The sequence below is a fragment of the Felis catus genome, chromosome F1 (genome assembly GCF_018350175.1).
Source record: "Felis catus isolate Fca126 chromosome F1, F.catus_Fca126_mat1.0, whole genome shotgun sequence".
NCBI lineage: Eukaryota > Metazoa > Chordata > Mammalia > Carnivora > Felidae > Felis > Felis catus.
The window spans coordinates 22,074,460-22,098,996 of NC_058384.1; the positions used below are offsets into that span (position 1 = coordinate 22,074,460).

Here is a 24,537-nt window from a genome sequence, read left to right on the forward strand (position 1 = left end):
AGGTTTAGGAATGTATGAAACACCCCTCTTCCTAGCTCATGAAGAAGAGTCAGGTGGCCGAAGTGTTCCCACCACACCTCTACAAGTGGCAGCCCCTGGTAAGTATCACAGGCAGACTGGTAGATTATGTGCATTCTTGGTAAAATGGGAACCTGTGAGACATCTTCTGGCTAAAGATTTGGTAAGCCACCAAGTTAAAGTTGTCGTTTCTTTTCATTTTAAAGTGACCGTATTTACTGAGAGTACCACCTCTGATGCTTCAGAGCACGCCTCTCAGTCGGTTCCAATGGTGACAACGTCCACTGGCACTTTATCCACAACAAATGAAACAGCAACAGGTGATGATGGAGATGAAGTATTTGTGGAGGCAGAATCTGAAGGGTAAGGGTTTACTTTATAATTTTTGCTTGCTTTAGACTTTTACACTTGTTTTCCTTTAGCCAGGAGACAGTGGGTTTCGCTGTATTTTCAGTAGCATCCCATTACAAAAATAAACCAAGCTATACATTTTGGAAGACTGATTTTTTCATATAGTAATATATTTTAGGACTTGGATGTTACTGCAGCAGACAAGTAATTTTTAAAATGTTTATCTCCCTGGGGCCCCTGGGTGGCGCAGTCGGTTAAGTGTCCGACTTCAGCCAGGTCACGATCTCGCGGTCCATGAGTTCGAGCCCCGCGTCGGGCTCTGGGCTGATGGCTCAGAGCCTGGAGCCTGTTTCCGATTCTGTGTCTCCTTCTCTCTCTGCCCCTCCCCCGTTCATGCTCTGTCTCTCTCTGTCCCAAAAATAAATAAACGTTGAAAAAAAAATTAAAAAAAAAAAAATAATAAAAAAAAAAAATAAAATGTTTATCTCTCTGAAAATTACGTGATGTATTCTAGAACAGTCTTTTCTTTAAAGTCCCTGGTACCCTTGCATTAATGTAGCTGCTTGAACTTTTCTCTAAGTAAGAAGTCTTTCTGCGAAAATTTGGAAATGGCTCACTTTCCATTTTGTAGTGGGCTCTTGAGTGAACCTCATTTATTCATTCTTTATGTGCATTTAGAACTTGATGTCTGAAATACTGACTTCTTAAAAATGAGAAACTTCTAGTAGTTTTTAAGACCTGACAACAGTTTTTTTAATACATCAGTTATAAACAAAGTTTAACAAAAGTATTTCATGACACATCATCTGTATTTTTTAAGTCAAGGGAGTAGAGTAATTTATTTAAAAAAAAATTTTTAACGTTTATTTGAGGGAGAGAGTGTGAGTGGGAGATGGGCAGAGAGAGAAGAGATGGAGACATAGAATCCAAAGCAGGCTCTAGGCTCTGAGCTGTCAACTCAATGCGGGGCTGAACTCAAGAACCATGAGATCATGAGCTGAGCTGAAATTGGACACTTAATCAACTGAACCACCCAGCACCCCAGAGGGAGTACAGTAATTTAATGCAAAGAAGCACTAGACCATGGTCTTGGAAAAGTTTTAACTTTCAAGGCAGGACCTAATTCTTTATAAAATAAAAAAGTTGAACTACTTCATAGAAGCATAGCTAGAACTAGCACCCAGATTTCCTAGGTAGAGCTCAAAGATTTTGTTTTATTTAGCAGTATTTTCTTAGCATAATTATAGGCCACTTCTAGCATATGAGAGAAAAAGCAGGCTTATTAATATGCTGTAACACAGTGCTGCTAATTTTGAGGTTATACACCCTGCTGGGAATACTAGCTGTCATTAATTTCATACCATGTATACAAGTTGCTTTATATATGTCGTTTCTGACTCACACAAAATCTCTACAAAGTATTATCTCCAATTTACAATGAGGAAGCCCAGACTCAGAGCATGTTAAAATAACTTGCTTAGGCCACTGGTAACTGGCTTAGACTGGATTTGACCCTTGACTTCAGCCCCATGCACTTTACACTTCATTAGCACTTCTCAACTTCAACACATAGTTATGAAAGACATCTTTCATACATCATACATTCATTACATCATACATTATTACTAATGACTGTACTAAAATTTGCAGATGATAATACTGGAGCAGATTCAAAGTGCTTTTGTATTGTTACCTCCCTTCCTTGCGTTTTGATGTGCTTTTTTGAGTGGGAGAGAGAGTGGTGAAGTTATAGCCATTGAGACAGGAAATCACATACCCACAGCATGTCTCATCTGGGCTAGAGCCCCTGGTGAATTAGTTGTTTATAGTTGTGACTTGTAAATTATTTTAGTGCTCTGCTTTCCTAGAAAGTTGTTTTGAGATTTCACGATCTCGGTAATATCTCTTATGAATGTCAAGAATGTGCACATCCTTTGTCAAAGAAAAAAACGACAAAGAAAGGAAGCAGAAACTAAAATTGGAACATGTCCTGGTGAGAGAGGAATAAGGAAAAAGCAACTTGAGCTCTCTTTTCCCCTGCCCCCTTAAAAAAAAAAAATAAACCATTATCAATGTCAGAGTCTACAATCTTGAGTTAGGGGGAACTTGGGGTTATTTAAGTGATAAACTATATCAAAAAGAGGTTGGGAACAATTTTGGATACCTCAAAGATCAGCTTGTATTTTCTACCAATCAATTTTTATTTTCCTTTCTTAGTATTAGTTCAGAAGCAGGCCTAGAAATTGATAGCCAGCAGGAAGAAGAACCTGTTCAGGCATCTGATGAGTCAGATCTTCCTTCCACCAGTCAGGATCCTCCTTCCAGTTCTTCTGTAGGTAAGTTCCTGCTCTTGAATACAGCACAACTTCGATACATCAAACTTGTTTGCAAAAGACAATTTTATCGGTAACAAATTGATAATTCTCTTTTTTCCCTGAGTTTAAAATGCCTTATTTAAAATGGAGATTGTATTTCATTAAAGGAGACATCAGGTACATTAAAGACCTGGTTGTCCTGGAGGTGCAGCAGGGCTGTGAGGGATTGGTTACTGGGAAGGAAGCTAGGGAGCAATACTTCACATCTCCTGCCTCTTGAAAACAAAGCAGCTTCATGTTATTTGTTCTACATTTGGGAGTTCTGACATGAGATTGGATTTGAAGAGTTGAAGGGTAGGAGGTCTGTTGCTCAAAAAATATTTGAAATTTACTGATGTAAATAATTTCAAAGTTTGGCTTTCTTTTCAAGTACATGACATTAACTTTGAAAAAGGCTATTTTATGTATCTTTCCTACAATAAAAACTATTTATCTGGTATCCTTAAAAAAGTAATTAACATTTATTGAGCGCTTATGTGTATCAGACCATGTTTAAGCCCTTTACATATATTTATTTAATTCTCACATGAAACCAACATGGTAATCACTCATACGGAAACTGAGGCACAGAAATGTTGAATAACTTTGCCATAGTACATAGCTAATAAATAATGGGCAAGCCAGGATGCAAACTCAAGAAGTTTGGCTTCAGGGACTCCACTTTTAAAATAATACACTGTACTAACTTGTCTGTCTTACAGTTTTTAGGTACGGAATTACTTTTATTATTGAAGAAATATAGTACCCATCATCCACTCTGATTATTTTTATTTTGACTTGTTTATAGCAGTAATTCTCAAATTCTGCCATGGAACCTTCATGTTCTGTGGAAGATCTGCTCAGTTATTGCTTTTTTCAGTTATGGGACTTTACTATCTCAAGATCTTTTCTGCCTATCAGCTGCTTTCCTCTGACACATCAACCGATGAGCCAACATCCCAAGGCTCAGATCCCTTTTAACAGCTAGTAACTTTAAATGCCTGCACATTTATTTTATTATGAAGTATGGATGGTCATAATTAATCTTGTAGTCAAATTAGAAATGTATATAAACTATATAACTCAATGCATTACAGTCCACAGGGCTCAAGTATCATAATTATCAGAATTATTAATAATAGAATTACTGAAGTGCTCTTTCTCCAATTATATTCTAATGTCCCATGAGAATTCTTTTCAACTGTAGAATGGGCACTAGTTATATCTTACCAGGGCTTGCATAAGAAGATAGGGTTTTTGTTCCCTTATATAGTATGCTATGAAATTAGGATGTCTACATTTTTTGGTAATATAAAACACTAAGCCGCCTCATCTGAGCAATTGTTCATTTGGTCAGTAAATATTTCAGTGCCCACCATGTGCCAGGCAAAAGAAAGCATTACTAGGAAAATGACATTTCAGTAAAGACCTGGAAAGGGTAAGGTAGCAAAGCTGTGCAGTTTTGAGGAAAAAGAGTGTTCCAGGTGAGAGATCTAGCAGATGCAGAGTCCCTAAGACAGCAGTGTGGTAAATTCAAGGTCAGCCAGGAGGCCAATGTGGTTAGAGCACAGGAAGACCAGAGAGGCACCGGGGGAGAGGCCCAATAGATCATCATAATTGCTTTGGCTTTCATGGATTTAGGAAGCTTTTATTTTTTTTAAGTTCATTTATTTATTTTGAGAGAGAGATCTGAGAGAGTGTGTGTGTGTGTGTGTGTGTACGCACATAAGTGGGGGAGGGGCAAAGAGAGAGGGAGAGGGAGAATCCCAAGCAGGCTCTGTGCTGTCAGTGTGCAGCCCAACATGGGGCTCAGTCTCACGAATCGTGAGATGACCTGAGGTGAGATCAAGAGTCAGATGCTTAACCTGTCTGAGCCACCCGGGTGCCCTGGATTTAGGAAGCTTTTTTAGAGGGCTTCAAACAGAGTAGTAATAAGGACTTAACAGTATCAGTTTCGCTGCTGTGTAAATAAGAGATTTGAAAATGTGTAATGGGCAGAAAGAAGGAGAAAGTTTGGAGGATATCGTACTGATTCAGGGTTAAGACAGTGATGTTGAGACAGGCTGGTAGAGTTTAATTCGTGAGAAGAGGTCAGATTTGGGGATAAATTTGAGCTGGCAAGATTTGCTAATGATTGGATTTGGGGTGTCTGGAAACGAGAGGATTCAGAGAATGATCACATTATAGTGTAGGGGACTGTTATTTCCTGAGGGAGCTGATACGTGGTATTTTATTGTAGTCCTCACCTTCTAGCACAGTGATACCTGGATAGGCACCAAGTGAATATTTATCAAATGAGTGGAGTGAATGAATGAAAAACCTCAAGCACTCTTTTTAATAAGGAAATTTTTTGTTACATTTTACTCTTTTGTTTGTTAAATGTCCCTTGTTAAAAATGAAACAACTTTTAAATACTGAAACAAATGGACACCTCTGCATTTATCCATGCATTTAGTAACTAGATTTTGTCATTGTAAATGCTTTTCTTATTTTTTAACCTGCTTTCTTATATTTTAATGCGTTTTTTTTTTTTCCTTAGATACTAGCAGTAGTCAACCAAAGCCTTTCAGACGAGTAAGACTTCAGACAACATTGAGACAAGGTGTCCGTGGTCGTCAGTTTAACAGACAGAGAGGTAAATTTCTGACATATTGATTACATGATAGGATGTATGATAGTAATACACGGAACAAGTTTTCTAATCCTTAAACTTCCAACTGTATCTAGGTTTTTTTAATGTTCAAGGATTGATTAAATTATTACACATTGAGCATGTGATGTTTACTAACCTGTAAGCTTCTTGCAGAAAGATTTGTAAACTATAGGTATATAATGAATATGTACTTAGAATTCATATTTATTCATTTCTTCCTTGAATTAAAAGTAAAGATTTTGAGAAGCTGAAGTGTTATAATACTAGATAGTCATTTGTTACATCTCTGCCTATTGTTATACTTCTTACACTACAGAATAAAGCTTTGTGACTTTGTTTAGTTAAAAAAATTAAAATTTTTAATATGTCTTCTAAGGTAAACATTAAAGATTGTATTCATGTCATGAAAATAATAATCTAATTGTACTAATTTTCACTGAAGATGTCAAATGTCTAACACAGTTTTATATTTATATACCTAGATATTTGATATTGAAAACAATTTTTATAATGACTTAGGGTAAGTGAATACTCCAGTTTTGAGCTAACTTCTTAAAAGATGCATTCAGTTTGGTTATTTTTTTCTCTTATAGGTGTGAGCCATGCAATGGGAGGGAGAGGAGGAATAAATAGAGGAAATATTAATTAAATATCCTGTAAACTGTAATAATTGTGAATAAGATTGTCCAAGCCTGTTTTAGTGTAATGGTTGTCAAGATTAAAAACCTTTTTGTATTTAAATCGGTATGCTTCTCTCAACATTCTTTATTAATAAAATGTGTTTCAGTGTCAAAATTTTTCATTTTTTTCTTCATTGTAATTAGTCGATTCTTCCTTTGCCCGTGGGTCTAAGGACAGTTGTACCAGACATTGGACAAGGTCCGCCCAGAACGAGTAGTAATGACTCTTGCTGTTCTACTTGGTTCATCGATGTTATAGTATTGATCTAAATAAAAGAGAAATCCTTTTTTAATTAAAAAGAAAACAAAACACCTGAACTAAAAATAGGGTTTTTTTTTTTTATTAATACACTCAAAGACAGTGTTTGTCAATTTAATATCAGAAATGTTTAGATTAATTAATTTGAATTTACAAAAAGAAAATTGCTTTCCCATACTGACCTTTCACCATCTTTCCATAAAATTAGGTTCATCTCTCCTTTTTCACGGTAAGAATTTGAGAAAAACTAAGTCTAAAAAATTATTCACTTGTTTTATCCTTTAAAAATATTTTTGACATTTATATAGGTAGAATAACTTAGATTTCTGAATTTTTCTAAGAAAAAGTGCCCCAGGTAATATAATTGAATTAATAAAGTTAGTTTCTCAACTTCTTTGTGATCTTCATGACTGTGTAGTGATGCAAATCGGTAATATTTTGTGGCACAAGACCTCCTATAAATGCCACAGGCAGTAGAAGTAAAATACTGTTTTTAGTAGCAGTTTTACTCAAGTAATATGTTTTATTATACTAGGCTTTAATCTCATGAAGGATAGTACAGAATTGAATTGTAGCACATTCAGTTCAATTGAAAATAAAGTGAAAATCTAAACTTTCTCTTTTTCAGAGCAATTAGAATAAGTATAGTTTAACTTCTCATCTTTAGTCACCATTGAACACTCGTGGTTTTGCTTTAATTATATTATTTCAGAGATTAGAGCACATCTGTAAGAACCTATGAAGATTTTACTTAATAGCTTACCTTTAGAAAAGGCATAATAATCATAGCCATCAGGTTTTCTGGTGTTGGGCAGTGCTATAGCTGAAGTAACCACATTTGGAAATCCTCTCCAGTATAAACTCATTTTAACTTCATTATGGAGGAAACCTGTAGATTTAAAGATATCAGACTGAAAAGCAGTGTACTATAGGAAAGAGCAGCCATTAGGCAGACCTGGGTTTGAATCGCAGTTTGGTGACTTAGTAGCACTACTTTGGGTGAGTTATTTAACTTAAGTGCCTTAGTTTTTGCTCTCTCTGACATGGTACAAATACCTACCTTACAGGACTCTTCTGAGGTTTACAGATTTGTATGTAATGTTCTTGGTAAGAGGTACCTGATAAGTGGTATTAATTACAATGAACAAACCTGAATAAACATTTCTTTACTCACACACACAAAGAAAGTATTGATCTGGTCCTCCACTGAGTTGGATTGATGTTGTACATCAATACGCTTTAAATTATTAGAGCTATTTAGTCACTGCATTCAATAAGCTTCATTCTGTAAGAAACTGTATTACATCTATTTCATGTGCAAGAATTTTTAACACAGTGAGAAACATTACCTTTGTCTTGATAAGAGACTCTGATGGGTGAATAGCGAATTCTGATGGTGTGTGTTTGAGAAGGTCCTATGGCGCGTTCAAAGCGACGTCTCCTAACCTGTGTTGTTTCTCCATACACTGAATAATTGATAGCAGGCCTTCTACCAGTGCACTTTCTGACGGGTTCCTGTTTATAAATATACTGCTGAATGCCGCCACCTATTATGTATTAGAAAATCACATATAATAATGAAAATTAAGCTTAATCCTCCAAAAAGGTGGAAAAGAGCTTTTACAAGATAGAGGAAATGATCAAGGTCTTTCATAAAGTATATCCAGACATTAATGACCATTAGCCCAAGGGTATTATAAAATAATTACTGAGTCCTGAAATCCTTCCTGAATGAACAAAACCAACAAATTGTATATTTGTATATTTAACTTTGTTTGAAAGTAAATGATGACACTTACATTAAGGACCTGAACATTCAAATGAAATTGTAATTTGTATGCTGAGAGCTCTAAATACTCTTTCCTGTCCTCATTTTTTTCATTGAAAATATCTGATTCCAGCCATCCATTAAAGATCTTTTGACAGTAAACCCAGTAATAAATGAAAATATTGAATAAAATTTCCCAGACAAATCAACTCTTAAAAGTTTTGTAATCTTGTCAATTATGTAACACATACCTCTCTTGAAAAAATACACAGATTCAGGTCTTTCCTTGTATTTAGCTATGGAGAGAGCTGCCACTATTTTTCCATTTAGTCCTCCAAATCCTTTTACAATTTGTTTGGGATACCCTGCATCTTTTATGTCATTGGTGAAACGCCAGTACTGAGAATCCTGATAATTCAACAGAGGAAATGATGTTAACAGCTTCGGAATAAAAAGGTTAGGGATTCATTCTTAGACTTAAATATAGGGAGAAAGTTTTAACTTCATTAAGTGAATAAATTAGCCTGTAATGTTACCAAGTTGTTAACTTTTCAGATTAAATTTTGATGATAGAATAGCTTAATAAAATATGGAGACCCTTCTGAAGTAGAGGTTAAGCTGATTTATGCTGTTATAATAAAGAATAGCTTGTTGCTGATTTCTCTGAAAAAAGATATTTTTCTTACCTTAAAGAAGAAAGTTTTTCCTTCACAGTTGCACCTAGTAAAAACAGTATCAATGGGGGAGGGAATACCCCAAACTTCAGTAATTTTACGAGCTGGAGATGGTGGACTGAATGGACTTAGCATCCAGAAATAATGACCTAAAATTGAAAGTGATCTATCAGCCTATAAGCTGAATGAATCCCAATAAAGAAACCAAAATAAAAAAAATTTAGTCTATCGTAAGAACAGATTGAATAAACAAGCATTACATGACAAGTTTAGTCAATACCATGAGGACTAGTATAGTTAGTATTTGAACATTTCTGAGAGTAGAGATTTCTCAAGTCTGAAGTTCAAGCCTTTGAAATATTTTAATTTTCCAGTTTCCCTAGAAACTTCTGGCTTTGTGACTTAACAGAAAGTCACTTCTCTCTCCATTTCTTTACCTTTTAGAACCAAGAAGTTATAATTCAATGACTGCCAAAATCTCTTTAGCCTCTACTGTGCTAGTCTATGATTTGTTTCCGGTCAGATTTAATCAAAATATAAGAGGACTGGACCAGCAGAAGGCACAGCAGAGAATTAACAGGAAGTAACTGCTGCTCTGTTACACTCACACACAATGTAGCACTGTAGAAAACATCACAATCAAGATGTTATTTTCAAGTAAAATAGAGCAGGTAATACAAATCCTGATGTCATTTCATTTGATACGAAATCAAACTATGAACTACCTTTTCATTCTAATGGAACAAAAAAATCTTAGTAGTATCTCTTCAAGTTCTTTGTTTTGTTTGTCTCTCCCAATATGTCCAATTTTGTTAATCTTATATTTTGGTTATTACTCTCAGGTTCTCGTAATACTGTGTGAGGTACGTTCATCAATCAGTTTCCCTCCAGAAAGCTTAACCCAAACTTCCACTTTTCTTTGGTTCTCCCAAATGCCAAGAACAAAATGAAGAGCAGAAAAAGAAATACGGGCATAGCTCACCTCGAAATGCAACTAACGTTCCATTGCGCAAAGCAGTCAGCCCATCTACTGGCTTACCGTTGCATAAATTAGTCTCATCTAAAACAAAAAATTAAGCCAAGATAAAAGAAAATGCGAAAAGTGTTCACATTCTTTTCAAATCCTCCCACAGTGTTGTTTTCCTCTGTTCACCTTTTCCTCAGCCTTTGAAGGGACTAGTGGGAGGTGTGTGTATTTCAAAAATGAAAAAGAAGAGAGAGATTTCATAATTGGTTTACTTAAAAGTGATCATTATTCAAAAAGTAATATATAAAAATAAGTTACGAATTGGAATAGGCCAGGTTACCCATTATCTACATGTATTAGATAATTATAGGATGTTTGATCCCAACACAAAATTCCATTTTTCAGTTCGGATTGCCTTTGAGACTTGGTTTGGTAAAGAATAATATTGCAGGTTTTTGCTTTGCGTTATACTCTTTTAAGGATAGACTTCCACTTAAGTATTTTTGACATTCTATACACTGTGTCTGCATATAGACACAGATGCACTAAGTTCCTAGCACACTAGGTTATTACATGATTTTCCAAAGACCAAATAACCTTACTACAATTACTCCTCTGCTTACCTATGGAGAAGCTGTAAAACTCCACAAGTTAACAAGTTCAGGATTCTAGATGATGTACTTCAATAGAGTGATACTAACTTGGCATTCTGGTCCAAATAAATTTAAGTTAACATTACCAATTTTGAAACAAAGTAACTGATGCTTGTTACCTGAAAGCATGGAGTTGATGGCAATGTCTTGATTGGATCCTCTCACTAAGATATCCGTGCCTGGGATAAATATAGGAGTTAACACAGGGGGCCTGGGGATCATGTGAGGTTTTTCTCCTGCAGCATCTCCATCCTTATTTGGATTTACTTCAACTATTTCTGAGTTAGGTGTTTGGTTGGGGCTGGTGGTAGTTTGGAGAATGGCTTTTGTGGAAGAGGTGGGGTGTAATTTGGGCACTGTCGATGTAGTCATCCTTGGGGGAGTTGGTGTAGTCTTTGGTTTTCTCCCTTTAGGTCTCGTGTTTGGCTTTTTGGTAGAAGTGGGCTTTTTTGGTGCTTTGGTTGGCTTTTGGGATTTAGGAGTTGACACTTTAGGATTAGCTCTGTCTTTTGGCGCAGCTGTGGTTTCTTCGGGTTTATTCATAGTCTCTTCAGATGTAGTTGCCTTTTTTGTTGTAGTCATTACTTTGGGTGCAAGAGTTGTGGCTTGAGGAGTATTTTTGGACGATGTGGCTGATGTTACTTGTGTGGTTGTTCTTGTTTTGGAATCAGTGGTCTTTTCTTTTGTCGGAGTTGATGTAGGTACAGCGGCTATAATTCCAGGTGTCATGTGTATGTCTTTTTCTGTTGTTTTGTCTTTAGCTGTTGTAGTGATTTCAGGTGTGGTCACTCCAGGAGCCTTAGTTACAGGTATAACAGGTTCTTTGGGACTGTTTTCAAGAGCCTTTGGTGTGGGTTCTTTGGGAAACTCAGGAGTTGATTCAGCAGGGTTTTCGGGAGTAGTGGGAGGCTCCATGGTGGTTGTAGTAGAGCCCTCTGAGTTGGTTGGAGCAGGTGTCTCAAGAGAAGCTGGAGTGGGCTCCCTGAGAAGTTTGGGGATGGGCTCCTTGGTGGTGGTGGGAGCAGTCTCCTTGGGGACCATGGGTGCAGGCTCCTTGGGAATGCTCGGAGCAGGTTCTTTGGGGGCTGTGGGTGCAGGCTCCTTGGGAGCGGTGGGTGCAGGCTCCTTGGGAGCGGTGGGTGCAGGCTCCTTGGGGACGGTGGGTGCAGGCTCCTTGGGGGTGGTGGGTGCAGGCTCCTTGGGGGGGTGGGTGCAGGCTCCTTGGGGGCGGTGGGTGCAGGCTCCTTGGGGGTGGTGGGAGCAGTCTCCTTGGGGACGATGGGTGCAGGCTCCTTGGGAATGCTCGGAGCAGGTTCTTTGGGGGCTGTGGGTGCAGGCTCCTTGGGAGCGGTGGGTGCAGGCTCCTTGGGAGCGGTGGGTGCAGGCTCCTTGGGGACGGTGGGTGCAGGCTCCTTGGGGGTGGTAGGTGTAGGCTCTGTGGGGGCCATGGGTGCAGGTTCCTTGGTAGTAATAGGAGCAGGCTTGTTGGGGGCCATGGGTGCAGGCTCCTTGGGAATGCTCGGAGCAGGTTCCTTGGGGGCTGTGGGTGCAGGCTCCTTGGGAGTGGTGGGTGCAGGCTCCTTGGGAGTGGTGGGTGCAGGCTCTGTGGGGGCCATGGGTGCAGGCTCCTTGGGAATGCTGGGAGCAGGTTCCTTGGGGGCTGTGGGTGCAGGTTCTTTGGGAATGCTGGGAGCAGGTTCCTTGGGGGCTGTGGGTGCAGGCTCCTTGGGAATGCTGGGAGCAGGTTCCTTGGGGGCTGTGGGTGCAGGCTCCTTGGGAATGCTGGGAGCAGTTTCCTTGGGGGCTGTGGGTGCAGGCTCCTTGGGAATGCTGGGAGCAGGTTCCTTGGGGGCTGTGGGTGCAGGCTCCTTGGGAATGCTGGGAGCAGTTTCCTTGGGGGCTGTGGGTGCAGGCTCCTTGGGAGTGGTGGGTGCAGGCTCCTTGGGAGTGGTGGGTGCAGGCTCTGTGGGGGCCATGGGTGCAGGCTCCTTGGGAATGCTGGGAGCAGGTTCCTTGGGGGCTGTGGGTGCAGGCTCCTTGGGAGTGGTGGGTGCAGGCTCCTTGGGAATGCTGGGAGCAGGTTCCTTGGGGGCTGTGGGTGCAGGTTCTTTGGGAATGCTGGGAGCAGGTTCCTTGGGGGCTGTGGGTGCAGGCTCCTTGGGAGTGGTGGGTGCAGGCTCCTTGGGAATGCTGGGAGCAGGTTCCTTGGGGGCTGTGGATGCAGGCTCCTTGGGAGTGGTGGGTGCAGGCTCCGTGGGGGCCATGGGTGCAGGTTCCTTGGGGGTGGTAGGTGCAGGCTCCTTGAGGGCCGTGGGTGCAGGTTCCTTGGTGGTAGTAGGAGCAGGCTTATTGGGGGTGGTAGGTGCAGGCTCCTTGGGGGCTGTGGGTGCAGGTTCCTTGGTGGTAATAGAAGCAGGCTTGTTGGGGGTGGTGGGTGCAGCCTCCTTGGGGGCAGTGGGTGTAGGCTCCTTTGGAGTGGTGAGTGCAGGCTCCGTGGGGGCTGTGGGTGGAGGTTCTTTGGTGGTAGTGGATGCAGGCTCCTTGGGAGTGGTGGGAGCAGACTTCTTGGGGGTGGTGGGTGCAGGCTCTTTGGTCGTGGGTGCAAGCTTCTTGGGGGTGGTGGGTGCAGGCTCTTTGGTCGTGGGTGCAGGCTTCTTGGGGGTGGTGGGTGCAGGCTCTTTGGTCGTGGGTGCAGGCTTCTTGGGGGTGGTGGGTGCAGGCTCTTTGGTCGTGGGTGCAGGCTTCTTGGGGGTGGTGGGTGCAGGCTCTTTGGTCGTGGGTGCAGGCTTCTTGGGGGTGGTGGGTGCAGGCTCTTTGGTCGTGGGTGCAGGCTTCTTGGGGGTGGTGGGTGCAGGCTCTTTGGTGGTGGGTGCAGGCTTCTTGGGGGTGGAGGGTGCAGGCTCTTTGGTGGTGGGTGCAGGCTTCTTGGGGGTGGAGGGTGCAGGCTCTTTGGTGGTGGGTGCAGGCTTCTTGGGGGTGGTGGGTGCAGGCTCTTTGGTGGTGGGTACAGGCTTCTTGGGGGTGGTGGGTGCAGGCTCTTTGGTGGTGGGTGCAGGCTTCTTGGGGGTAGTGGGAACAGGTTTCTTGGTGGTGGTGGGAGCAGGAGATTTGGTTGTAGTTTCAGCTTTTGGTGTAGATGTACTAGGAGCTTTGGATGTGGGTATAAAATCTTTAACAGGTATTTTCTCTGCACTTTGTTTCTCTTTAGGTGAAGTAGTCTTCTCTTTTTCTCTATTTGAAGTCTGTTTATTCGTTATAGGAGTCTCTTTAGTTTTAACTGCTGTCTCCTCACTCGTTGTTGAAGATGTCTCTTTGGGTGTATCAGAATTAGGTGGAAGACTGGGTTTTGGATTTGTCGGTTTGACTGTTGTAATCTTGGGAGGTGTGGTAACTTTATTGCGTTGGGTGGTAGGAATGTCAGGAGTCGGGGTGAGCTTGACATCACCATTGTCCAGTCCACTTCCATCTTCATCTACAACTGGTGGTTCAGGGTTAGGTTTCTTTTTAGGAGTTTTTTCCTTCTTGTTATCTTTTACTAGAAAAAAAAATGCACATTTTTTACTTTTGAATAGTTTTCCATAGTGACCTAAAGAGCTCGTCCTTACCAGCTAGCTGTGTTGATAGCTGATCAAACTGCTTTATCTGTAGGCAAATTGCTAACCTGTAATTCATTAATTTGTTGTAAAATGGGAAATGATTAACTTATCTGATTGGGCTATTTTAGGGAATTGATAAGAAGGGATGAAAAAGCACAAGTAAAAGTCTATACTATTAATGTATAGAAACAAGTGGCAACTTTGAAATTACCAACATGATCAACTACACGAATTCATCTCTTTATATTAATGTTCTTTGCCTCTCACTTCCTCCACTCCTTTTACTTCACACTGTTGAGTGCTGCACTCTTCCTTCTGGAAACCTAGTTCCAACATCTTCAAGATTAACTGTACCAATTGGCCTCGGAAGCCTCTACAACTACACCCCAGGAATCTGTTCCAGTCACTCCAGCGGTCCCTACTAATCTGTTTCCATACACGCAGCTGTTAGCTCTTCCCTTTCCTCTGCCCACCTAAACTCAGCAGCCCAGGGGATACAGAGAGGGGATTAGGATGCCATGGCAGCCAAAGACCTTGTTGAACAGGATTTCTCCTAGCAGCTACCCAAAGAGCACATCAAGAGCTCATCCCTGAGAGGAGTTCCATTTAACAAACATGTATTGCACTTGCATTGTATGCAAGACTCTGGATGGTTCAAAGACTCTTTGGCTATTCTGCCAGAGTAAAGGCTTCAGGGGAAATAACAACCACCCAGGAAATAGAGTTCTTTGAAACTCCAGTATCCAATATTCAGTATTTCCTGGAGAAAGAGAATGTATTTTAGAATTTCAGGAAATTAAAAAAAAAAAAAAGAACAAAAGGAATCTTTTTTTAGGAGGTAATAGCCTACTCTGTGGGACAGTCTCTACTACAAAAAAAAAAAAAAATCAGCCAGATATGACATAATTTATTAGAAAAATAATAAAAAGCATCTGTAAAACGTGGATAATATTGCCTTTCCCAGAGATGTGTATGAGACTTTAATGGATTAACGTTTTAAAACACTTAAAGCAGCATATAAATGTGTGCAAAATAAAATAAGGAAAAATAAAAGGGAAAGCAAAAACCACAAGGAACACAGAGGAAGGAGAAGAAAGAAAAATGATATCAGGTAGACAGGAATGAAAATCAAAAACCATAAATAATCATCTCCGGTGCCATCCTGTGTTTCCAGAGCTGCTGCTATAGCCATCTTCTTATCCTTGGTTTTAAGAGTGCTTTCTTAGCTGCTCTGCACTAGTTTCCTATAGGAAGTTCTCATTAGTATCTTCTAAAATAATTTTTACAAATTATTTTTACAAATCTATACATGCCCCAAGTATTGAAATGTCCTCAAACCATTCTACCAACACGCATTGCTTTTAGAGAATTATTTTTAATATGGCATTGATATAGTCTTTGATCTTTATCAATGCTCAAACCTTTGGGTTTCTTCTTTAATTCTTTATTAGCAGCTGAATTTTTGGAAGACTTGACTTTCCGAATAGTTGAAGAGGAAGAGGAAGAGGAGGAAGAAGACTCTTGATTTTCAGAAACAGAATGTTCTATAAATCAAATAAAAAGGTTGATCACACCAACTGCAATTGAAAGCAAAAAACGCCAGTCCAAATACAATGAGAAATGTTGTTGACTGCTCTGCAAATGTCCGTGTTCTGCTTTTTTAATTTATCAGTAATATGATCAACTGCTCTTTAAATTTGTCAGTTAAAAGCCAGGTAGCTAAGCTTATCACAGATACTAGCAATATATATTACTTTCTCTCAAATTCCCCATGTCTCACAGAATCTATTCTGCAGAAGATCTGGGCTTTTTTTTCCCAGTGAGATTTGTCTTCTGATTACTGTAACCTACACCCATGCTGGGTTCAGTTGTAAGAAAAGTATCTGAGGGTTTATAATTTGGCCTAAACTTTGACTTAAAACACACTTTTTTAAAAAGTGTAATAAGCCTTTCATGACTCATATGATTCCCTTTTTCTATGAAGAGTCTTTTAAAAGTAGTTCACCTACAGCTTAGTCCATCTCAAAACCTTTTATTACATCTGTTATCTTCCTACCTTCTGTTATTTCCTCTGATTCTATAACTTTCTTAGTCTTCTTCTTGTTTGGTGATTTGGGTGAACGTTTGGTTGTTGATTTGATGGTTTGAGATGCTCCTGGAGCTGGAGGTACAGTCTTTGAAGATGGTGATGGGGGATTATGCACTGAGGCCAAGCGAGACAAGTCAGTTAACATCTTGTTGACATTCATCAGCAACTCTTAACTGTGAAAGGCATGGACGCATCTGGCTTCAAGAATAGAGGCTGGTGAAAACCAGTGTAGGCAGGCCCTTAGCCTAACACTAATTACCGCAAAGTGATTAATCTGAGGAGCATTGCTATAAAATATAAACCTGAATTCCAGCCCTAGCCCTGCAAGTCTCTACCCTTGTGACCTTGGGCAAATGAACTAACCCTTCTTGAATTTTGTTTTCAGATCTGCATATTGAGATATTTATTCTAGATGATTTCTGAAGGTGTTTCTCTGCCTAAAAAATACCTGACTCTAGGGGCACCTGGGTGACTCAGTCAGTTGAGCATCCGACTCTTGATTTCAGCTCAGGGCATGATCCCAGGGTCATAGGATCGAGCCCTGCATCAGGCTCCACACTAAGCATAGAGCCTGCTTAAGATTCTCCCAATCTTTCTCTCTCTCTCTCTCCTAAAACAAAAACAAAACAACAACAACAACAACAAAAAAAAACCCCTCAACTCAACTCCATACCTTATGCCAATCTTCTAGGATGGTAAAAATAATTACTGCATGTGAATGACAGGTATTTGTGCTCTCACAAAGAGAAATATAATAAGTACATTTGTCCTGTTTTCATATTCATTTAAATAAAATGATGCCAATCCACCTTTCTTCTTTCTAATTACAAAAGCTGTACATGAATATTTAGTCTTGTAAACAATTCACACCTTCACATTATGCTTTTCTCAAAATGTGTTGCCCTTCCCCAAGTTAAACAACTGTTAATGGTTTGGTGTGTATCTTTGAAACCTTTTCTCACCCGTCCTCCTACCCTTTCTGTGTCTAGAAGAGAAGACAAGGGACGTGTTTTGATCATTAGGAACCAGAAGAAAAGGAAAGGGACTTCTAGAGGATAAGAAAGCGGAGGACAATGAGATGCTCTGGGTAGAGGGAGTTGTGATAAATCCTGCTGCTCTGACTAAACATCCCAGAAACTCCTGCCCGTGCAGTCTCCGTGAGCTGACCACCCCACACCTTCCTCTGTCTTCCCCCAAACAGCTCAGTTCTGCCATGTACTAGCTCATAATCTTGAGCCAAACAACCTCTTGGACTGTTTTCTCACCCACATTTTTTCAGTGCTTGGAACGCTATGATTTTGAAATGTATAGATGCCTACCAGCCATGTCTATAGCAATCCCAAAACAACTAAGAGGTGTGTCCTAAGATGGTTCAGTTGTTATTTGTAAAAAATGAAGTATTGAAGCTCTGGGTGGTTCCATTATTTTCACTTGAGACCCTGACTATCTTTGTGAATTCTGTAAACGAAGCATGACCTTCATCAAATTTGTTGTTGAGTCCTACTTAAACCTCAAGTAATCTGACCCAGCACCCAGTAGTATGGTCTTTAGCACGTTCTTTCAATGCTTCATCACTCTCTACCCAACCTTCCTTCCCACTCATCTTCCATCCAAAATAAATTCTTTTTTGTTTCACAGCCAAAACCATTATCAGGGCAATGAATAAATATGTATCCTCCATCATGGGTCCTTCTGAAAGCTGCAGGAACTCCACACTCAGTTTTTGATTATGAGGGTGTTGTCTCCATCATTTTTGGACTGCTTTCCAATGAAAACATTGAACAGTTAAGAAATATCCCTCAACTATGCTGATAAACAGTTTTTTTACCCTATTTCTCCACTGTTCAAAAGAAGCAGGACGTACAGTCTTGTTTAAATAGAATAAGATTATGCAAGCAATGCTTATTTTCACTTTTACCTTCACAAATATCATTGTTTCAACAAAGTATAATTTAAGAATAAACATTTGGTAAAGAAAGGAATTCATTATTTAAGTCTTTTTAAACTGTTTTGGAAAATCTGAAGTTTTATTATACTCTCAGATCAGTTCTCCAGGACCTATAACCAGAGAGGAGGATTTAAAAATGGAGCAATATCCCTATTTATTGACTCTGTCACACACAGGGATTTAGACAGAGATGACCATGGGCTCCAGAGATGAGAAGGGACATACAACAGACGGTTGACAACTTCTCGCTAACTTTAGTGTCTTTAATCAAACTCCTAAATTTACTAGTTTAGAGAAGCTGTGTCATTCTGTCCTTCAATATACACTCAAAAACTCTGAAGCCAAAAGCACAGCTAACTCAAAGGACTGCTGACTTTGTGGGGTCAGCACTGTTAGGGTGAAACAAGAAATCCTGAAATGAGCTGGTTACTGTTAATTGCACCTGAAATTGAACCACACCTGAGGAAAAAGTATGTGCACTCAGCCCCTATCCTCTCTATTCCTCAACCAGCGATCTCTGGAGCTCCTGGAGACTGGCAGAACCAGGCAGTGCTGTTGGAAGAGGCTTTCCTTCGTCAATTCATCTTGGTGAAGCAAAATTAATATGAAATGGTTTGTGCTAGTAAAATCAAGTCCTTGGGTGGAGTGCATATTGGACATTATCAGCAAAGCTAAGGTAGGTGCATAGCTTGGGCTGTACTGAGAGGCGCTGACTGATACCACGATGCTTACCTTTTCCACAAAAATTCTCATAATCGGAACAGCACTTGCCATACTTCTTACATTCCGAGTCGCAGTCGCACTCCCTCCCTCTTGCAAAGGACTCAAAGCAGCGGCCTTTACAGGAAAGCTCTATCCAGAGCAAAACAAAACATAGATTACTGATTATGCAGCCACACCCATGTACTGATAGCCATTTCCCACCTTACAGCTGCCTAGACTTCCAAAAGTGCATTTCTGAGTCTTTTATTTGAAATTTGGAAAATACACGGTTTTCTAAGTGGAGGAGTCAGGAAGGAAATATGGTGCCTCAGGGAAGCTTCTCTTGCCTTTCAAGACTCTAAGAGACACCCCAGTGCTGAGTCATTTCACATACGGACAATGGAAAAGTGGGAACCCTTCATCTGTAATCCCCCCATCCTCTCCATGTCACACCACTGCTTTGTAATAGATGCTTATTAAGTGAATGTTCAGATCCTGCAATATTCCAAAGAGCTGGCATAATATAGATGGGTCACTGTTTAGGCTCAGAAATCATTTATAATGCAGAGACTTTTATTATGATGAACTGGGCAACATGTGGCGTTCAAAGATTTCAGCCTAATCCCGTGGCATGGATTATACTTGCTCATTTCAAAATAAGCCTTGGTTAGAGACACAATAACTTTACCAAAGCCTGTTTGAAATTATCACCTTCAACAACACATAATTGTACAGCAGTATATTTATCAACTTCACATACAAATTCTAAACTAAACATAAGTTTGAACCACTTTTAATGATAATTTTCATAAATTGGATATGAAATGCCCGTGTTAACAAAATGATCTAAAAATGCGTTCAGGTGAAATACCACCCATCACTTAAAATTCCGACCCTTTGGGTTCTAACTGAAATTCCTCATAAGACACTAATGCTTCGTACTTTAAGTGACTTTTTTCAGACAATTTAGAAACATGTTTATATCAAACAGTCAAACAGTAGATAAGATTATTTTATATCCATGGATTCTTTTGATGAAGCTATGGAAGAACCCCATCACTAAGCAGTTATATCTCTGATTGGTAAGTGAATAGTACTCCTTACTATTTACTTGATGACTCCTGAGTCACAGCATTCTCTATTTACAACAAGATATTTTACTTGGACTAGTCAATAACCTTGTGCACCTGTCAGAGTTCCAGGCTCCCCTCCTCATCCCTCCCCCAAGAGTCACGAGCTTTGACACCATCCTTAGGTACAGCACGCTGCAACATTTATGCAAGGAAGGGAAAGGCATTTAAGCAAAAAGAAGCGCAGTAGTGTGGAAACAGCACTGGAAGGGGCTGCAAGGGGACTCACAGAACAGTGCTGCTTGGCAGGGGAGACACTAGCTGTCAGGACTTACCCACAGTGCAGACTCTCTTGAAATCAGGGCAGCACTCCATGTAGTGTTGACAGTTATAATCACAGTTGCAGGTGGCATCTCTAGAATACCCTTCCCCACATCTCCCTGCACAGCTTGGTAAATCTACAATTATACAATACTAGGGTAAACATGGCCAAACCACTTTACAGAAAGGGAGGGGTCTAATGAGGAGGACAAAGCCATTTGGTCAGGGAGAATTTTATCAATTGGAAAAGGTTGGGGATGATGGTTAGCAATGGGTCCAGGTGATCTTTGCCTGATCTCTGATGTGACCTTGATCATGCCACTTCATTCTTCACCAGACTGAGAAGATAAATACACTTTTGAAAATGAGGCAAAGGTAATGGCTTTGCATAAAGAGGGTGATATTCGGGCAGTAGTGGGGTTGGGGAGTTGTGGTGCGGAGAGCGGCCACAGCTCAACTGAGGCTGCAGCTAAAATGATGGCTAGTTGACATTTATTGAGCATCTCTGTATCTCTGTGCTGGACACTCAGTCATATGTTATCTCTAATGTTTATGAAAATGTTACCAGGAGGGTATTAGTAGCCCCTTTTGAGAGATAAGGCAGCTGAAACACAGAGATTTTAATAACTAGCTCAAGAATACCTAGTTAGTTAATGGTTCCAGGATATATGTATTACAGATAAATTGTGTTACCTATAATACCTATAATAAATATGTGTTACCTATAAATTATTCATACTGACCTCTTTCACTCTCCGAAGTGTCCTGATTTGGATAATAAGTAACATGGTCACCTAGAACTTGAACTCTGATATATCTGATTCTAAAGCCAACACTATTCCCACCCAATCACATTGCCTCTCATCCCTCATGTTGAGTTTAAAACAAGCTGGTTAGGCCAGCAAAAACTTCCCTAGGCTTCCTCCTTTTACTGGTGAGGATAACCGGTTCTTTAAATGTTGAGGAAGTGAGATGTTTACAACCACAGATACAGAGAAGGCAAAATAAATAACTGTTCAAATAGCATCTGGGCATGAATATAAAGGTCAGAGTTATTCTGGGTGAAAAAAACAACAATATGAACAAAAGCATAGCTATCCTCAAATATATTTCTGAAAGTCATTTGGAAAACACCTTCCTGAGAGAGAAAACCACAGAAACGTAACAATCGAATCCGTCTCTGGAATAGAAATTGGCAGGTGCAATGTCCTAAATCCATAGAGGGACGTTGAAACACACTGAAAAAATCTCAAAATAATGAGTCTGGGAAACTGAAAGTCTTCACATGCAAAGAAAATAGTAGATATTAGGACAACTTTCAACTTTTGCGTACATATGTGCACAATACATACAAAAACGCATATATAGTGTATGTATATAAATACATATATTATATATAAGGAAAAAGAGAATGAGAAATTGAGAAGGCGAGAAAAGCAGACAACACAACATTAAAGTCTATTCTTTCCTAATTAGCAGATTTCTGAATGAGGAAATCAATTATCTTTATAGGAAAAGTTTATTTTCATAGACTGATTGTCCTACTTTTACCACTGTTAATTTTAAAGATAATTTTACATTCATTCATTTAAAGGAGAGTAAAACCATCTTGGAGCACAACTGATCTTATTCCAGAGGAAAGGTAGATTAGGAAATGCTCTCAGTGTTGTGAGCCTTGTAATGCTATCGTAAGACAGCAGAGGAGTCTAAAGATAGTGTAGAGGCCATGATTCCTTATTAAACGTTCACATGTGCTTCCATGTGTTTTTCCATCTTATCTTAGTGATTCGGAAACTATGTCCACGTCAGGAGATTATCTCTCATGCTTAGGTTTATGGGAATTTTAACTATTTTCCTGGAAATGCCTATTTTATAAATGCAATTTCACCATAACAAGCATGCACCTTGATTTTTCTTCTCTCAGGTTTTGCTTATCAAAGAAAAACAGGGATATGAAAATCCGATGTTCAGTATTATTGCCATTATTCAACTTTGATCGCATGCTAGAGACATTTGCTAAGGTGATTGTACTGGATATATCTTAACATTCTCTAAATGTCAATGACAAGAACTGTTCATCCAGGACAGTTTTTAGAGTACTGTGAATAGTTCAATATTATAATATAAGATGACATTCACACAAGTAGAGCCCATTCCTGGATGAATAGTTCTTGTAAGAAACAGAGCACTTTCAAGATTAATCCAAGGCCATTTGAAACATTGTCAATGCTCACTGTACCATGGTGCCTAGTTCTACAGATCCTGAAAGAAGCTAGCAATAATTTATTTGATGTAAAATACTCATTAAATTTACTGGAAACATGTGAGCAAAAATTACATGCCATTTAAACGTCATTCTTTTCAGTTCATCTGATGATACTGTATCACAATAGCACAGTTTTATCATGTGTCCGTGGTTTCTTTTTTAGCTTTTGGAGTCACCACAAAAATGAGTACAAAAATTAGTCTATAGAAAAGCTCCAAACTTGAAAGGTTTCATAAGACATGAGAAAAAGTAAGAATTCCAAAATGCTTAGAAATGTTGCATATGCTTTTACATAATTTTAAAACTATACTATACATTAAATTCAAACAAATGTACGTTTTCAGAAATCTGTTTCTTTTGTTGTCATAATAGTCAAAACAGAATGATTAGCAACAGTTGTTAAATAAGTCTTTTTGGTGGTTAAGCTACCTTGAGAAGAAACTTGCTGAATCAAGAAAACAGAAAGCAGCAGCAAGTACATGGGAAGTATTCTCCACTCCATGTCTGTTTCCAGGTACCGAGACCTCACTGAAAAGAAAAGAAAAGCATCAGAAAACTGCTCTTTAATCTCACCACTAATTTATGCCCATGTTACTTACGGTGTTTCGGTAACTTTTAAAATGCGGTTTAATGATAAAACCATCCCACTCTTGAAACATGACTTTTAAAGATAACGAGCTTTAATTCTACTGTAAATATTTCACCATCTTATGCAGAAGAAATCGTGAGTCACCATCTCAATCATGTTATGGTCCATGTTAATACCTTAGAATTCTCCCAAAGGAAAAACAGCCCTATCTCAAACTCCATTTAAAGTGTAGTATATACTTACAGTGCAAGGTTGAAATCCCAGCTTACAGGGAAAAAATAACCAGCTTCAGTAAAATTTAATTTAACAAACACAGGAGTGATCATTCCAACTTTCTCTTAACTCTCCATATAAATTTGTAAGCTTCCAACAGGTGTATTGTGTAGCTGTGATCCTTTTCAAAACTTTCCTACTCCTGTCCTTAAAAACTGTTCTCAAACTTCTTTAATAAAGCATAGCCCTATTGAATTGAAAACACATTTAATTCCACGAAGCGAGTTAACTTTGACACTTACCCGTAAAAGCAATAGTGAGTTTTTCCAATGTTCTGGAAGTCTTATATATCAGTGCAAATATATTGGGATGAACCAATTAGTCCAAAGGTTAGACAGAATCAACAGTGACAACGCTATGAAATCAAACTTTCCTCATTTGTTGGAAGAGGGCCCAGACAACTAGACTTAGGCAACATCTGGAAAACACTTCCATTAAGAAAAATGACTACTACAAAATAAATTTAGGATTATTGGCCAAAACACACTTCTAATTTCTGAGTGAAGTGAACAAATTGTTCTGAGATGGTAAATAGCTCTGGCAACTTCTGACTAGTGTATCAAAGCAGCAGCTTCAAAATAGTCAAGTGTGGGTATCACTTCTTCCTCCCCGCCCCCCCCCCCCGCCCCCCCAGTTAAGTCCAGCAAAGAGTGATTTTGAAATTTGTCTACTGTTAGATTGTGGTCCAACTTTTCTTAACTTATGCTATTAAATCAAATGTACATTTCCTTTCTTGAGTATTTTCATTTTCACCGAGCACAGAAAATAGGCTCTTAATTGCCTGAAGGTGGATGGTCTGCAAGGGTGGATTTTCTAGCTTCCCCTACCATGTAAAAACCTTCTTCAAAACTGTAGCATAACAGACTCTTAAATACAGAGAACAAACTGAGGGTTGGTGGGTGGGGTGGGGGGGGATAGGGGAAAATGGGTGATGGGCATCGAGGAGGGCATTTGTTGGGGTGAGCACTGGGTATGGAATGTAAGCGATGAATCACGGGAATCTACCCCCCAAACCAAGAGCACGCTATATACACTGTATGTTAGCTAACTTGACAATAAATTATATTAAAAACAAACAAAACAAAACAAAAACACCGTAGCTATCTCCCTTCGCCCCTTTATTTAAGCACAGCAGCATTTGGGAAAAGGTCTTTTAAATTATTAATTTAGATTCCTTACCACAGAAAATGTGAACTATCATCTTGTGGAGCTAAGTCAGCTCCACTCAAGGTCTTACCTCAGTTTGATATGAAATGTTCCTGTTAAAATCCTATCTAGCTACATAAGGCTGAGCTTGTGTCTTCGT

The 24,537-nt window shown here is 39.5% G+C and overlaps 2 protein-coding genes across 3 annotated transcripts in view; one reads left to right on the forward strand and one right to left on the reverse strand.

Moving 5' to 3' along the window:
- The window catches only part of TPR (translocated promoter region, nuclear basket protein), a 65,513-nt gene extending 59,396 nt beyond the window's left edge, over positions 1-6,117 (forward strand). For both annotated transcript variants that reach the window (XM_011291010.4, XM_019821720.3), the window contains 5 exons: positions 3-98; positions 225-381; positions 2,587-2,705; positions 5,263-5,358; positions 5,970-6,117. In XM_011291010.4, coding sequence (XP_011289312.2) covers positions 3-98; positions 225-381; positions 2,587-2,705; positions 5,263-5,358; positions 5,970-6,025 — 524 coding nt within the window. In that variant the 3' untranslated portion in view covers positions 6,026-6,117. The remainder of the gene's footprint in view (positions 1-2; positions 99-224; positions 382-2,586; positions 2,706-5,262; positions 5,359-5,969) is intronic.
- Positions 6,118-6,121: 4 nt separating this feature from the next.
- PRG4 (proteoglycan 4) lies at positions 6,122-23,613 on the reverse strand. Its single transcript, XM_045049138.1, has 14 exons — positions 23,474-23,613; positions 22,799-22,897; positions 20,118-20,240; positions 18,743-18,862; positions 16,030-16,176; positions 15,395-15,517; positions 11,871-13,912; positions 10,497-11,574; positions 9,740-9,817; positions 8,770-8,906; positions 8,335-8,491; positions 7,665-7,862; positions 7,079-7,204; positions 6,122-6,322 (listed from the first exon to the last, which is right to left on the reverse strand). Exons 2-14 carry the CDS (start codon positions 22,869-22,871, stop codon positions 6,225-6,227), a joined length of 4,500 nt encoding a protein of 1,499 aa, XP_044905073.1. The 5' UTR covers positions 22,872-22,897; positions 23,474-23,613; the 3' UTR covers positions 6,122-6,224.
- Positions 23,614-24,537: the final 924 nt, after the last annotated feature.